Below are 15,481 nucleotides of genomic sequence, written 5' to 3' on the forward strand. Positions count from 1 at the left end.
TCATCCTCGTTACCATCTACTTACAAAGAGTTTAATGAATATTATGCTTTACAATATGACATTGAAAATGACTTTGATATTCTTAAGTGGTGGAAACAATATTCTAGTCCCGGTGATCTCCTTATATTGGCAAGGATTACAAGGGACATTCTTGCGGTCCCCGCTTCAACAATTGCTTTAGTGCAGGTAGACGAGTTCTCGATGAAAATAGATCTCGACTATCCCCCGAAAGCATTGAGATATGTGTGTGCAAAAAGGATTGAGATCAAGCGGAGAAGAGAACGCAAGGTATGAAGATAGAGGACGATGATGAGGATGACCCCTGGATGCAAATGACATCCAAATCTGGATCGTATGGTGGAATAAGTACCTTTCGGCCCATTGCCATCGACGGTGAAGGCGACGATATTCCTTGATTTGTGAAACCAGGTGCGTATGAGAACTACGTGTGGCTTTGATTCCTTCGGGATACGTAGGCAGCTTATTTTTAATCTCTTTAATTCAATTGTGAAATTAAATTAAAGTTTTTCGTTTTCGAAAGTAAGTTCAAGTCCACCCCCCACAAACAAATCAACTATTATGTGATCCGTGAAACCAGGTACGCATGAGAACTACGTGTGGCTTTGATTCCTTCGGGATGTGAGGCGGCTTATTTTTAATCTCTTTAATTTAATTGTGATATTAAATTAAAGTTTTCAAAATAAGTTCAAGTCCAACCCCCCTCCCCCCAAACAAATCAATATACATTTAATAATAAGAACTATGTTGGCTTTGATTCCTTATCAATTTAGGGACACGTAGGCATCTTACTTATATATAATTAAGAGCAAGCCATGAAATTTAGAATTAAAATCAATGTTATGACATATGAACTTTGAATATTTATATTTGTTTCTATTTAAATTATTATGAAAGTGTAAATTATATAGTCAATTATGAACTTTGAATATTTACAATTATATTAAATCTAATTTAGTATTAAAGTATACATTATAAGAGGAAGATGTAATAATAAATATATAAAACAAGTTATGATAAAATAAATGCTAATGCTCATGAACATCATGTGCCATTGTGAATTGTCTAATTTTATTATAACTATGAATATATTCAAAAGTTATTCAATTTGTCACTTTGTGTACAAGTTCCTCTCCTCATGGGCCTCATCGGTGAACACAAATTGATTTTGCACCCAAAATCCAAATTTAATTCATCAGAGAGTCACAGTCACAGACCAACACACCAAATTTAATCAAAAAGTAAATAGTAAGATTAGTAACCCATCACTTCTGCCTTTTGGTTTACACTCTACTGGAACAAACCTGGATGCCAAATTTTTTTTCTGCCCAGAGTACAAACAGGGGAAAATTACATCTAGTAAATGTAGGAACTTAGATGCATAATGCGGAAAATCAAGTATCAAATACTTGTACATCTATCCCAAGATCATTGCATAAATTAGTATGAATCAAACATTAGTATAGAATTATACCTTTGATGCGTATTTCCTCTTTTCACCAAACTTCTAGGAGATCACCTAGAACGTCAAGCGCCGTTCCTCTAATGTTGGTCCACGAACAACACTTGGATCACCACGTATGCTAGTACGGAAGAGAGAAAAGCACTCTCTTACTTTTGTGGTGAGGGCCGAAAATGAGTGTGAAAAGACTAAGGGAAAAATCAGATTTTTCACTCTAGAAGTTGTAAAGTATATACACACCTTTGTAACCCCATATCAATATATAAGGTGGTTACAAAAGAGGTGTTTCATGAGGCTTTATTTTGCCTCATAATGTCATACATTATGAGCCTAATAAACTCATGAGTTACAACTCTTCCCATCCATCATCAAACCGCGCAACCCATTTCACAAATGGATTTGGATAAATATCCAAGTGTCATTACTTGTGTGACCTCATAGGACTCAATGATATTAGTAGTTGGCCCTAATCATATTAGTCCAACAAACCACAATTAGCTTCTAGCAAAACGTTGTGATCATAATATTATTGAATATATTATCTCCATAACTTATCCTAATATTATTTAGTTTATTACACTTGATCGAGGACAAAATCCTTCAATCTCCCACTTGTCTAAGAACAAGTGTGTAACCTTCAAACTCCTTAAGTCGCTTAATGTCTAACTTGATGATATGATAACATCATATGTTCATCATACCAATATTCAAGTCGTTCCTTGAAATCTGAGTTCGAACTGTCAAACAAATGATTAACTTCTTAATCCATTTGAGCACGGCCATGCATTTTCAGTTCTCACTCTTCAAGAGGCCAAGACACCAATCCTAACTCTTAGGAGGACTTATCCAATCTTGTATGACCAAACTCCCACTAAATTCATAGCAGTTCCGATCGCCTTTTATGACCTCCTTTTACGGCACGGCGTTTTGCAGCGTCAAGAACATACTAATCCTTAAGTAAGAACAGTTTCATACTCATGTCAAAGGAATCCACTAAATATATTAATAAGAGTCTCATAAACCTTTTAGAGAACTCCCACTAGGTCTGCCCAGCGTGTATCAACTATACAAGCCTATGCAAATGACTAGACATCTCCATGTCCCTATAGCCCATGAAACTGCGCTATCAATCAACTTGCAATCTAGTCCATGAAATTGAATCATTTACGTTCAACTTAATGATTCGAACTAGGGACTAAGGTATATTATAACTCCTGTTCACTGGATAGAGTTCCATTTGTCAAATCACGTATTTGACAATTCTATCAAACGTTATAAAATACTTTGAACGTTTTATTTAATACTAAACCAAGATTAAATAAGAACAAAACTTTTATTGATAAACATAAACATAACATATCAAAGCGAGTAATTATAACTGTGAACTAATTAAAAGTAAATAGTACACAATTAAACCCACTCTCCTATATGCTTAAGCCCTATAGCCCTAGTATGACTCTCATGCTTGGGCTGTGGCAAAGGTTTAGTCAAAGGATCAGCGACATTGCTATCCGTATGAACCTTGCAAACTATTACATCCTTTCTCTCAACGATTTCTCGAATGAGATGAAACTTTCTAAGTACATGTTTACATCTTTGATGTGATCTTGGTTCCTTAGACTGAGCTATGGCACCATTGTTATCACAATGTAAAACAAACCATCTCCAACACTAGGCACTACTCCTAGCTCCAGAATGAACTTCTTCATCCAAACGGCTTCCTTTGCTGCATCTGCTGCAGCAATATACTCAGCTTCTGTTGTAGAATCAGCGACAGTGCTTTGCTTTGAACTTTTCCAGCTCACTGCCCCTCCATTTAGACAAAAGATGAAACCAGATTGGGATCGGAAATCATCTTTGTCAGTTTGGAAGCTCGCATCTGTGTAACCCTCAACAATTAACTTACTTTCACCTCCATACACTAAGAAATTATCCTTAGTCCTTCTCAAGTACTTTAGGATATTCTTAGCTGCACTCCAGTGTGCGTCACCTGGATTTGATTGGAATCTGCTACACATGCTCAAGGCATATGAAACATCTGGGCGAGTACAAATCATGGAGTACATAATGGACCCTATAGCTGACGCATAAGGAACATTACTCATTCGCTTAATCTCATCAGGCCCAGAAGGACACTGAGTCTTGCTAAGCGACACTCCATGTTGCATGGGTAGGAAGCCTCTCTTAGAGTTTTCCATGTTGAACTTAGTGACGATCTTATCTATATAAGTTCGTTGGCTAAGTCCGATCATCCTCTTAGACCTATCCCTATAGATCTTGATCCCCAAAATATACTCGCGTTTCCAAGGTCTTTCATAGAAAAACAACTTTTTAACCATTCCTTGACTGACTCAAGCATGGGAATGTTGTTTCCTATGAGAAGTATGTCATCTACATACAAGACCAAGAAGACTATGTTACTCCCACTTTCCTTCTTGTAAACACAAGACTCTTCTCCATTTTTAGAAAACCAAACTCTTTGATGTGCCTCATCAAAACGAAGATTCCAACTCCGTGATGCTTGCTTCAATCCATAAATGGATTTTTGAAGCTTACATACCTCCTAGGATTTTCTGGATCCACAAAACCCTCCGGCTGTGTCATATACACATCCTCTTTCAAGAACCCATTCAAGAAAGCGGTTTTGACATCCATTTGCCAAATCTCGTAATCATAGAAGCGGCGATCGCTAGGAGTATCCGAACGGATTTAAGCATGGCTACCGGTGAAAAGGTTTCGTCATAGTCTATACCATGAACTTGCTTGAACCCTTTTGCAACCAACCTTGCTTTGTAAACCTGAATATTACCATCCTTGTCTGTTTTCACTTTGAAAACCCATTTGCAACCAATAGGTGATCCCATCGGGCAAATCTACCAAGTCCCATACTTGATTTTCAGACATGGATGCCATTTCGGACCTCATGGCTTCGAGCCATTTTTCGGAGTCTTCACTCATCAAAGCTTGCTTGTAAGTAGTAGGTTCCTCAAATTCTAAAATCATTATCTCAGAATTTTCGTTAAAACAAGAAATCAACAAACCTCTTGGTTGGTATTCTTGTTCTACTAGACTTACGAGGGGCTGCAACAGGAGAAATTTTCTTCTCAACAATTTGAGAATTTTCGCACGAATTAGATTCGAGTGGGACAATAGGAGGTTCGTGTACGGGATGCACGTCCTCCAACACTTGGTCAGTTATGGGAGAAGATTCCTCCAAAGGAGGAACTACTTCAAGCCCAACATCTGGCTCTTGTGTCGTTGTCTCTAACATAGGATGAACTATGTCCATTTGTTGCTCTTCTCGAACTTCTTCGAGAAATACATTACTCCCACTTGCCTTTTTGGAAATAAAATTTTTTCCAAAAAGACACCACGACGAGCAACAAACACTTTGCCCTCAGTGCGATTGTAGAAGTAATAGCCCTTGGTTTCCTTGGGATAACCCACAAAGAAACACTTATCTGATTTAGGGGCGAGTTTATCTGAAAGTAAACGCTTTACATAAACCTCACATCCCCAAATACGTAGAAAAGACAAGTTTGGAACTTTTCCACTCCATATCTCATATGGTGTCTTATCTACTGCCTTTGATGGAGTTCTATTAAGTGTGAAAGTAGCAGTTTCGAGAGCATATCCCCAGAAGGATATTGGAAGATCAGCAAAACTCATCATAGACCGAACCATATCAAGTAGAGTTCGTTCCTCCTTTCGAAACACCATTCAACTGAGGTGTTCCAGGCGGAGTGAGTTGTGAAAGAATTCCACAACTCTTCAAGTGATCATTAAACTCTTGGCTCAAATATTCACCACCACGATCGGATCGCAGTGCTTTGATTGTTTTGCCAAGCTGGTTTTGGACTTCATTCTGGAATTCTTTGAACTTTTCAAATGATTCCGACTTATGCTTCATTAAATAGACATATCCATATCTACTTAAATCGTCCGTAAAAGTAATGAAGTATCCAAACCCTCCCCTAGCTTTTGTGCTCATTGGTCCACATACATCAGTATGTATTAGGCCCAATAGATCACTGGCTCTTTCACCCTTTCCAGTAAAAGGTGACTTTGTCATTTTACCCATTAAACATGATTCACACACATCAAATGGCTCAAAGTCAAAAGATGTTAGAAGTCCATCTTTATGCAACTTCTGAATGCGTTTCGCGTTTATGTGTCCTAAACGACAATGCCATAAGTAAGTAGGATTAGTATCGCTTGATCTATGTTTTTTGCTGTCTATGTTAAGGACATCTTTGTCTAAGTCTAGGTAATATAGACCATTAGACCTCTTAGCAGTGGCATAAAACATTGAATTCAAATAAACAGAGAAACAACCTTTCTCAATTGTAAATGAAAACCCTTCATTATCCAAAACAGGAATAGAAATAATGTTTTTGGTAATAGCAGGAACGTAATAACAATTATTAAGCTCTAATATTAATCCAGAAGGCAAAGGTAGACTATAAGTCCCAACTGCAACGGCTGCAACTCTTGCACCATTTCCAACTCGCAGTTCCACCTCTCCTTTAGCCAAAGTTCTACTCCTTCTTAGTCCCTGCACATTCGAAGTAATGTGAGAAACACAACCGGTATCAAATACCCAAGAAGTAGAGGTTGCTAAATTAATGTCAATGACATAGATACCTGAAGAAGAAGCCCCAGACTTCTTATCCTTCAAGTACTTGGGCAGTTACGCTTCCAATGACCTATTTGATCACAATAGAAGCACTTGGCATTTGCGGCCACCTTTGGCTTTGCCTTTGCCTGTGGCTTAATAGCAGTCTTAGTGGCAACTTGCTTGCCCTTATCTTGCTTTTTCTTGCCAGCCCATTCCTTCTTAAAACCCTTTTCCTTTTGAACCATAAGAACTTCCTTCTTAGGTGCAATAGTGATGTTTTGCTCGGCAGTCATGAGCATCCCATGTAACTCAGCAAGGGTTTTCGACACCCCGTTCATATTGAAATTCAATCGAAACGTATTGAACCCCTTATGAAGTGAGTGCAGAATGATGTCAGTAGCCAACTCTTGGCTATAAGGAAAGCCCAACCTCTCCATGGCTTCGAAATAACCAATCATTTCGAAGACATGAGTGGCGACCGGCTTGCCTTCAACAACGAACACTCAAGAATAGCCTTGTGAGTTTCATACCTCTCTATCCGAGCTTGTTGTTGAAACATGGTTTTCAACTGTCGGATAATGCTATAGGCATCCAAGCTTGCAAACCTCTTTTGAAGGCTTGGTTCCATAGCCGCTAGCATAAGGCAAGTAACAATTACTGACCTTTCTGCAACGGCCTTATGGGCCTCTTTCTCAGCATCAGTAGAGGTAGTAGTTAAAACTGGGATCGGGGTTTCAAGAACATCCTCTCGACCTTCGGACTAAGAACAATTCTTAGATTCCTTTCCCAATCAAGGAAGTTGTTCCCGTTCAATTTATCCTTCTCAAGGATTGAACGTAAGTTAAAAGGTGAATTATTGTTGTTACCAGACATGATATCTACATAGAAGATGCAAAAAGTATAAGTATGTTTATCATAATAGCTTTTAACAAATTTTAAACACTTTAAAATAAAAGCTATGCACTTGACCAATTTTAATGTGTCCCTTTTGAATCAAGTGGTTCTAAGATCCTATCAAACATGATTTATAAGTGGACTTTGGCCTCAACTTAAAACCAAGTTTAAAAGGTAAGTAAACTCCTTTACTAATTACAACAATTGTAACTCTTAGTTAATGGGTGTTGCTAAGGTGATTACGCTCCCAGGTAAGGAAGTTACCCACAACGTTGGGGAGAGCCTTCCTAATCCTAGACAGAGCATGTCACCCAAACACAAAAACCCATAAACTTTGCTACAAAATCCAAAACCGTTTTGATGATTTTGTTGGGCCAAACCAAACTAAACTTGCAAATTTCGGAAATTTACTCTACTTAGCCCAAGATTGAAAGTAACACTCTGCTTTGGCAGAACCTATTACTAACGATCAAGTTTTAGTAGGTGTTTATTTGGAATAGCAAAAACCCAATATTTTATTTAAGGGACCTAAGTAAATTATTATGTTGATTTAATTACTAGTGAACATTTAAATAATTAAATCACAAGCATAATAAACTTAGAAAGCATTTAAAAGCAATATTTAAATGCATAAAATAAAATTGATCCTAGTACCCCTAAACCTAAAGACTACTCTTTAAGGCTCCCTTTTGAATCACCATGGATCTCCATCCTTGTGCTTCATAGGATAAGATTGAATCACCATTCTTCTTATTAATACTTGAATAAATATTTTTGGAATTATAAACTAAAATATTACAAAAATACCAACGATGCGTAGATCGTATTTAGATTACAAAAATACATTAACGATACGCAGATCGTATTTTCTATCCAAGTTTTGGGCCATACTAGTCACCGCATGCATTCATAATATCAAATATATAAAACATGCATTTTAATCAACTATTAAAATAAATTATCATGTTTTAACAACTTTAAAACATAATAACACCATGAAGATTTAATCACACATTAAATCCTATGGTTGGTACCTTAAGACAAAATTTAATCATATTAGAATTTCGTCTCACAAAGGCTTTAAAATATTAATCTAACAAATTTAATCATATTAAACTTAAAGAAAAATTAAAGCAATTGTAGGCACCACATATAATTTAATCATATTAAAAAAAACTTAACATGATGACTAACCACATAAATAGGCATGGAAGAATTAATCAACTATTAATACTAACAACCTAAAATTAATTAACATCATAAAAGAAAATATAATAATAGTAGTTACTAACTCCTTAGTAACCCCTTTAAAATTAACTAGTCAATTATCACATATAATTAACTAATAAAATTAAAGCTCATTATTTTAATTCAATTATGACTTAAATATAAAATTAATCACCATTAATTAATTTATTTGCAAATTGGAATATACTCAAAAAAATTTTTTTTTTTTTTTATAATAAAGCTGCCAAGGCAGCAGTGTGCAAGCACCACTGCCACCTCAGCAGCCGGCCACCACAGCAACCACCAGCAACGACTGACCGCGCGCAACAGGTCCGGTCACCACCGGCGGTGCTGGCGGCCACAACATTGCGCTGGCAGCAGCAGCAATCTGCGCGGCAGCAGCAGCGTCAAGTCGCACGAAGCAACCCGCGCGCCACCACCACGCCGGCCACATTCCGACGGCGCCTCTGCCACCACGCCGGGCGACCACCGGCGATCCTTCCCCCTTCCCTTTCAATTATCAACAACCCTTGTGCATAATTTGAATGGAAGTTACAACAAATTGATTTGGGGAAAAAATTAGGGTTCATATCAATTTTGTTTAACAAAAGCTCAAAAAGGATATAAACTAATACACAAAATCTGATATTTTGTGATGTGAGATTTCAATTTTGAGTATAATATATATTTATATATATACATAAAAATCCAATTTTATGTTTCCAATCAATTAATATCATAATATCAATTATGCAAATAAATTCATATATAAAGCCCTCCCGTAATTGAATTAAAAAATGAAATAAAACATGCATCAACATGATCATATTAATCTATGCAATAGGCTAACTGATACCACTGTAGGAACTTAGATGCATAATGCGGAAAATCAAGTATCAAATACTTGTACATCTATCCCAAGATCATTGCATAAATTAGTATGAATAAACATTAGTATAGAATTATACCTTTGATGCGTATGTTCCTCTTTTCACCAAACTTCTAGTGGAGATCACCTTAGAACGTCAAGCGCCGTTCCTCTAATGTTGGTCCACGAACAACACTTGGATCACCACGTATGCTAGTACGGAAGAGAGAAAAGCACTCTCTTACTTTTGTGGTGAGGGCCGAAAATGAGTGTGAAAAGACTAAGGGAAAAATCAGATTTTTCACTCTAGAAGTTGTAAAGTATATACACACCTTTGTAACCCCATATCAATATATAAGGTGGTTACAAAAGAGGTGTTTCATGAGGCTTTATTTTGCCTCATAATGTCATACATTATGAGTCTAATAAACTCATGAGTTACAACTCTTCCCATCCATCATCAAACCGCGCAACCCATTTCACAAATGGATTTGGATAAATATCCAAGTGTCATTACTTGTGTGACCTCATAGGACTCAATGATATTAGTAGTTGGCCCTAATCATATTAGTCCAACAAACCACAATTAGCTTCTAGCAAAACGTTGTGATCATATAATATTATTGAATATATTATCTCCATAACTTATCCTAATATTATTTAGTTTATTACACTTGATCGAGGACAAAATCCTTCAGTAAACCCTCAAAATTCATCTGAAACTTCAAGCTTGAGGAGCAACTGATCGCTGAGTCTAAGTTATGGAGCTCAGTCCGAACTCTGACGACGTTTTTTTTTTCTCCGGCCAGGAAGTTATTGAATTTTAATCGCCTATGGATTTTTTTTTTTTGAAAACCCTAGCTCGTGATGGAGAATCATAGGCGATTCATCATCTCTTCTTTTTCCCTTGTTAATTGATAAATATATTCTTATTGATTACTTATGGGATTAATCCGGCCACCGTTATTTTGTCTTCCTTATGGGATTCGTGTAAGGTTCTAAGACTTACTCGCAATATGAGATTACAATCAGGTTCTTCAAAATCTTCTGTTGATGAATTGCGAGAATTCTCAGAGTGGATACTAAGCATATGAGATGGAAAGGCTGGGGGTCCTAATGATGGTGAAGCCGTTATCGAAATTGCAAAAGATATTTTTGTAGATATTAGGACCGATCCAATTTCAGCAATTGTTGATAGCACATACCCAGACCTACATGAGCATATTTGGGAAGCTAAATATTTCCAAGAAATAACTATTTTGGCCCCAACAAATGAGATAGTACTGGAGATAGTAAATGATCATGTTCTATCTACCATTCCAGGAGAAGAGAAAATCTATTTGAGTTCGGAGGCAATAAGCAAAGAGGAAGGAAACTTTGAGTCCATGAAATATACTCCGCTGAATTCCTCAATACAATAAGATGCTCAGGTCTCCCAAATCATAGCATACGATTAAAGGTCGGTGCGCCAATTATGCTTCTAAGGAATATTGATCAAACATCTTGATTATGTAATGGCACGAGGTTAGTCATAAATCATTTAGGAAATCGTGTTATTGAAGCTATTGTTATTCCCGGAAGCAATGTGGGAGCAAAAGTATTTATCCCAAGAATGACATTGACCTCGTCGGACTCCACCAAATTTTCTATCAGATTTCAGAGACATCAATTTTCTTTAATGGTTTGTTTTGCTATGACTATAAATAAAAGTAAAGGACAATATTTGTCTTATGTAGGCCTGGATCTCCCGAGACCTGTTTTCAGCCATGGTCAATTTTATGTTATTTCCAGAGTTATGAGCAAAACAGGTCTCAAGATCCTTCCTTTTGATAAAGAACACAGTGTGCGTACAAGTACAACAAATGTAGTTTATCAGAAAGTGTTTGCAAACATATAGATTGAGTTAAAAAAGGTTATATATGTAATTAACGTTCTTTATCACTCATATATGATGATTTTATGATGTGTTATTTGCATCATTTTTATTCTTGGTTATTCCTTAATTATGTTATAAAGCAATAAATACACCATGCATTATGCACGAGTCCTAAAACTAGTCTTATACAAGGTTGTTCTATACTACTATTATTAAATTAACATATATTTTTGAATGTTTATGTTTTTTCAATGGAAAATGTTAATAGTTGTAATTTAGATTTTCTATTTTCTTATTTTCGATAAGATCATACAAACACTTATCTACAACAACATATTTACTATATTATGCCTAAAGTTTGAACGAGAAGTTCGGTTTAAATAATTTTACTAATCACTCTAATTTTACAAAGATAAGTTTAATAAATGCATGATCCACTATAAATCTTATTATGAATTAATTTGGGGAATTATCTAACTACATCTCTCCAAACATAGTATCTAATATCCTCATAGCTAAACGTAGTAAATTGAAATGAATGAATCTCATCATGTCCACTAATACATACCCTGCTTAGCTTCAATCCTTTGCAATCCACTTATTCTCCTATAATAAATGAGCCTTAAAATAACATAGCAAAGATAAAGGACAAAAACACAATTTTAGGGAATACCCAGCGAAAATCATTGGCTTGACAAAAGATGCGTTGGATCATCCTTTTATATATGTTCATCATAACTTCATCTCTATATAAACATAACTTCCCCATCATCCTCAAGCACCATAGAGCCTTCTGGGGCTTGTACATTATTGATAAACAAAAAGGAAACTAAGCCCCAACAGCTCTACCAAAAAAAAAAGATCAAAAAAAGAAAGAATAAACACATCCCACCATTATATAATATAACTTGCCTTAAAACCAAAAAAAAGAAAAAAAGAAAAAAATGGGCAAAAGCCCTATTGTTATTGCTGTATCAGCAATATGTGTGGTAGCATGCGTGGCAGCCGTGACAGTTGGGGTGACAAAGTTCGGACATAGTAATGGGTCGGGTGATAAAGGTGCTGGCGAAAATAAGATAGCTGCAGGGACAAAGGCAATACAAAGCATTTGCCAACCAACGCGATACAAGCAAGCTTGTGAAAGCACCTTAACCAACTCAGGAGGAAACACGAATGATCCAAAGGAGTTGGTGAAGACAGCATTCAGGGTAGCCAAGGAAGAAGTAGCGAAAGCGTTAGAGAAATCGAAAACAATCCAGGCTGCTAAGGATGATCCACGCGCAGCTGAAGGTATAGAGATATGCAGGGAAGTTGTTGGTTATGCCATAAACGACCTTGAGAGGACCGTGGAGTCAGTGGGTGCTTTTAGCATGGACAACATCGATGACTTTCTTGAAGATCTTAGGGTTTGGATAGGTGGTGCCATCACTTATCAAGAGGTTTGCTTCGAGGGATTTGAAAACTCCACTAGTGACGCAGGCACCAAGATGAGAAACTTCTTCAATGTGTCACGTGAACTTAGTAGCAATGCATTGAACATTATAACTGAGGCTAAATCTATGCTTCAATACCTTGACATCCCTGGCCTTGATCTAAGTGCTCTTAATGGTGGTGGTGATGGTGGTGCTGCTCATCGTCGACTCCTTGGCAAGGCACCTAAGGGAGTCTGGCTTGCTGGTGAGATGCCTCCTTGGGTCACCGACCCCAAGAGAAAAATGATGAACGTCCCAGTTTCTCAACTTAAGCCTGATGCTACAGTTTCTCAGTCTGGTGGTGGCCAATATAAGACCATTTCTGAAGCCATTGCCAAGGTGCCTATGAATAATGCCAGCCCCTTTATCATCTACATTAAGGCCGGTACTTACAAGGAGTATATTAACATTGAGAAAAAACAGACTAATGTCATTTTGGTTGGTGATGGACCCACTAAGACTATCATCACCGGGAGCAAAAACTTTGCTGCTGGAATAAACACATTTAAGACTGCAACAGTTGGTAAAATATTTAATACATTAGTTTTTATTCATTATAAAAATATATATTGTTCATTTTATAAACTAAGAACATACAAAAATGACCGCATTATATAATGTTTCAGGTGTTTTGGGAGATGGATTCATGGCTAGGGACCTAACCATTGAAAACAGCTCTGGGCCAGAGGGTCACCAAGCAGTCGCGCTAAAGGTGGTGAGTGATTTGGCCGTCCTTTACAACTGCCGTTTCACCGGAAACCAAGATACATTGTACGCATTGAGAGGGCGTCAATTTTACCGAGATTGCACTGTCTCTGGTACAATAGACTTTATTTTTGGTGACGCACAAGCTGTGTTCCAGAACTGTAAGTTGATGGTAAGGAAGCCAGGACCCAATCAACAATGCATGGTCACAGCTCAGGGTAGGACTGAGGAGAAAGGTCCAGGTGCGTTTATCTTTGAAGGTTGCACTGTCTCTAGTGAACCTGGCTACAAGGCCGTAAAGGCGAAAAACCCGGCTTATTTAGGACGACCATGGAAGGAATACTCGAAAACCATTTTCATGTACTCAAACATTGATGATACCATTGCTCCTAAAGGTTGGACAGAATGGCAAGGAAACTTTGCCCTTGATACCTTATATTACGCTGAGTTCGAAAACAAAGGTGCAGGTGCTGATAAATCTCAAAGGGTTAAGTGGAAAGGAATCAAGACTTTGAGTGCTCAAGAGGCCGATGGTTTCACTCCTGCTAAGTTGTTTGTTAGTGGTGATAAGTGGATCCCTGAATCTGGTGTGCCATATGCACCTGGCAAGTATGCTGCAAGTGGTTAAAAATTTTAATGGACAACCAAAAATCAAAATAAATATGTGGGGAGTAAGCAAATTGTACGTAACAAAACTATACAGAAAAAAAAGCACAAAAAATTGAATTGATTACTCAACCATACTAGAAATGTTTTATTTTCCTTGCTAACATAGAGTAATTATTATGAATATGATCAACTTCTTTTTTTTATTTTGTTTACGATGAGCAGTATAATGTCTACATTGAATCTATTAATCAAGACGTAACAATTTTATTTTTCTTGTAAGATTTTTGGCAATTAAAAACCTTTTTGATTTTCTTGCTCCTCATGGATGATACTGAACATATTTAATGATTAAACTATTGTTTTGGAAAAATTTCACACTAGAGCTAATTTGGTTCGAGAGGGGGTTGACAATTAACTTGCGAAAAGAAATAAATTGCGTAAATAAAGTTGCAAGATAAGAACATATGCACACAAGTTTTTACGTGGAAATTCCTTAGAAAGGAGGGAAAAAACCACGGGAGGATCCGTATTCTGTCAACTCACTAAGTTGCCTGAGTTTTTGTGAGAATATAAAAGTTATTTTTAGCTAGTATGAGAGTAGTATATATAGAGGAGTGTAAGATGATTTACAACGTCTGTTAATGAACTCTATATATACTACAAGAAATTATAACGTTGCATCTTGGAGGCGTTTTCTTTATTAAAACACTACTAGTTGAGATTCAATTATCAGGGGTGAGTGCTGGGATATCTTTTAGTCTTGTCATTGCAATTATGCTCCGCTTCTCTCTCAATGCAGCACGCTTCTCCTAAACAATAGGAGGTCTTCATTACTTGTCATGTAACCAATCTCTTTCTCCTTTATTCATCCAATCTCCTATTGTCATCTAACAATGCAAACTAACAAAATATAACCGCATAACTTGCTGCCACGTCAGATAAAACTGGCCCCTTACAACCACCCCTAATTTTTCTTTTTTTGAATGGCAAACCAAGAAGGAAATTTTTTTTATCTTTCAAAATCCACCAACCGTCTTGCAAAACACGTCCAATTATGGCAGTTTTTTTTTTTTTTTTTTTGCATGCAATGATTAGACACTTAACTTCCTACTTCCTTCTATAAATACATCTTCTTAGGCAACGATAAACAACTTCATCCTTCTTCTTTTTTCGCTCAAGTTTCTTCTCCCAGGTATATTCTGCTTCTTGCTGGTTTCCTATGCGCTTTTCTTCAAAAAAATTCTCATTTTTCATATTTGTATGAGTTGACTTTGTTTCTTTTACTCTTCGAATTGCATAATGACTAGAGCAAACCGAAGACCTTCTTAAAAAAACAAGTCTTCCCCCCAGGGAACAAATGTCTTTCCCCCTTTAGTATGTTTGCAAAATAAGAACATTTACCATAGTATGCTAACTATAGCATACTTACAAATTGTTTGGACCCATTAAACCCATCTAAAAGTCCTATGCCAGCTGGCACCGCCACGCAAGTTTCGTGGGTCCCACCTATCATGACGTCGCCAGCAACCACTGGGGGACTTAAGGGGCCCACAGAGATCATCCCAGAAAAGGTAATCCCACCAGTCCCTAGGGGAATTGTCCTATCAAAAAGGTATTTTCCTAGGGGTTTTCACCATTATAAATACCCCTTGTCCCATCAAGGCAAATGTATTGAATGCTTACCTAACTAACCAGAGCTTTCTCACTCTAGACTCTCTCTACCTCAATCATC

The 15,481-nt window shown here is 37.0% G+C and overlaps 1 protein-coding gene across 1 annotated transcript; it reads left to right on the forward strand.

Moving 5' to 3' along the window:
• Positions 1–9,895: 9,895 nt before the first annotated feature.
• Positions 9,896–13,950, forward strand: LOC104884210 (pectinesterase). Its single transcript, XM_010668820.4, has 2 exons — positions 9,896–12,958; positions 13,062–13,950. The coding sequence occupies exons 1-2, from the start codon at positions 11,908–11,910 to the stop codon at positions 13,766–13,768; spliced, it is 1,758 nt and encodes a 585-aa protein (XP_010667122.1). The 5' UTR covers positions 9,896–11,907; the 3' UTR covers positions 13,769–13,950.
• Positions 13,951–15,481: the final 1,531 nt, after the last annotated feature.

This window comes from Beta vulgaris, chromosome 3 (genome assembly GCF_026745355.1).
Source record: "Beta vulgaris subsp. vulgaris cultivar EL10 chromosome 3, EL10.2, whole genome shotgun sequence".
Lineage (NCBI taxonomy): Eukaryota > Viridiplantae > Streptophyta > Magnoliopsida > Caryophyllales > Amaranthaceae > Beta > Beta vulgaris.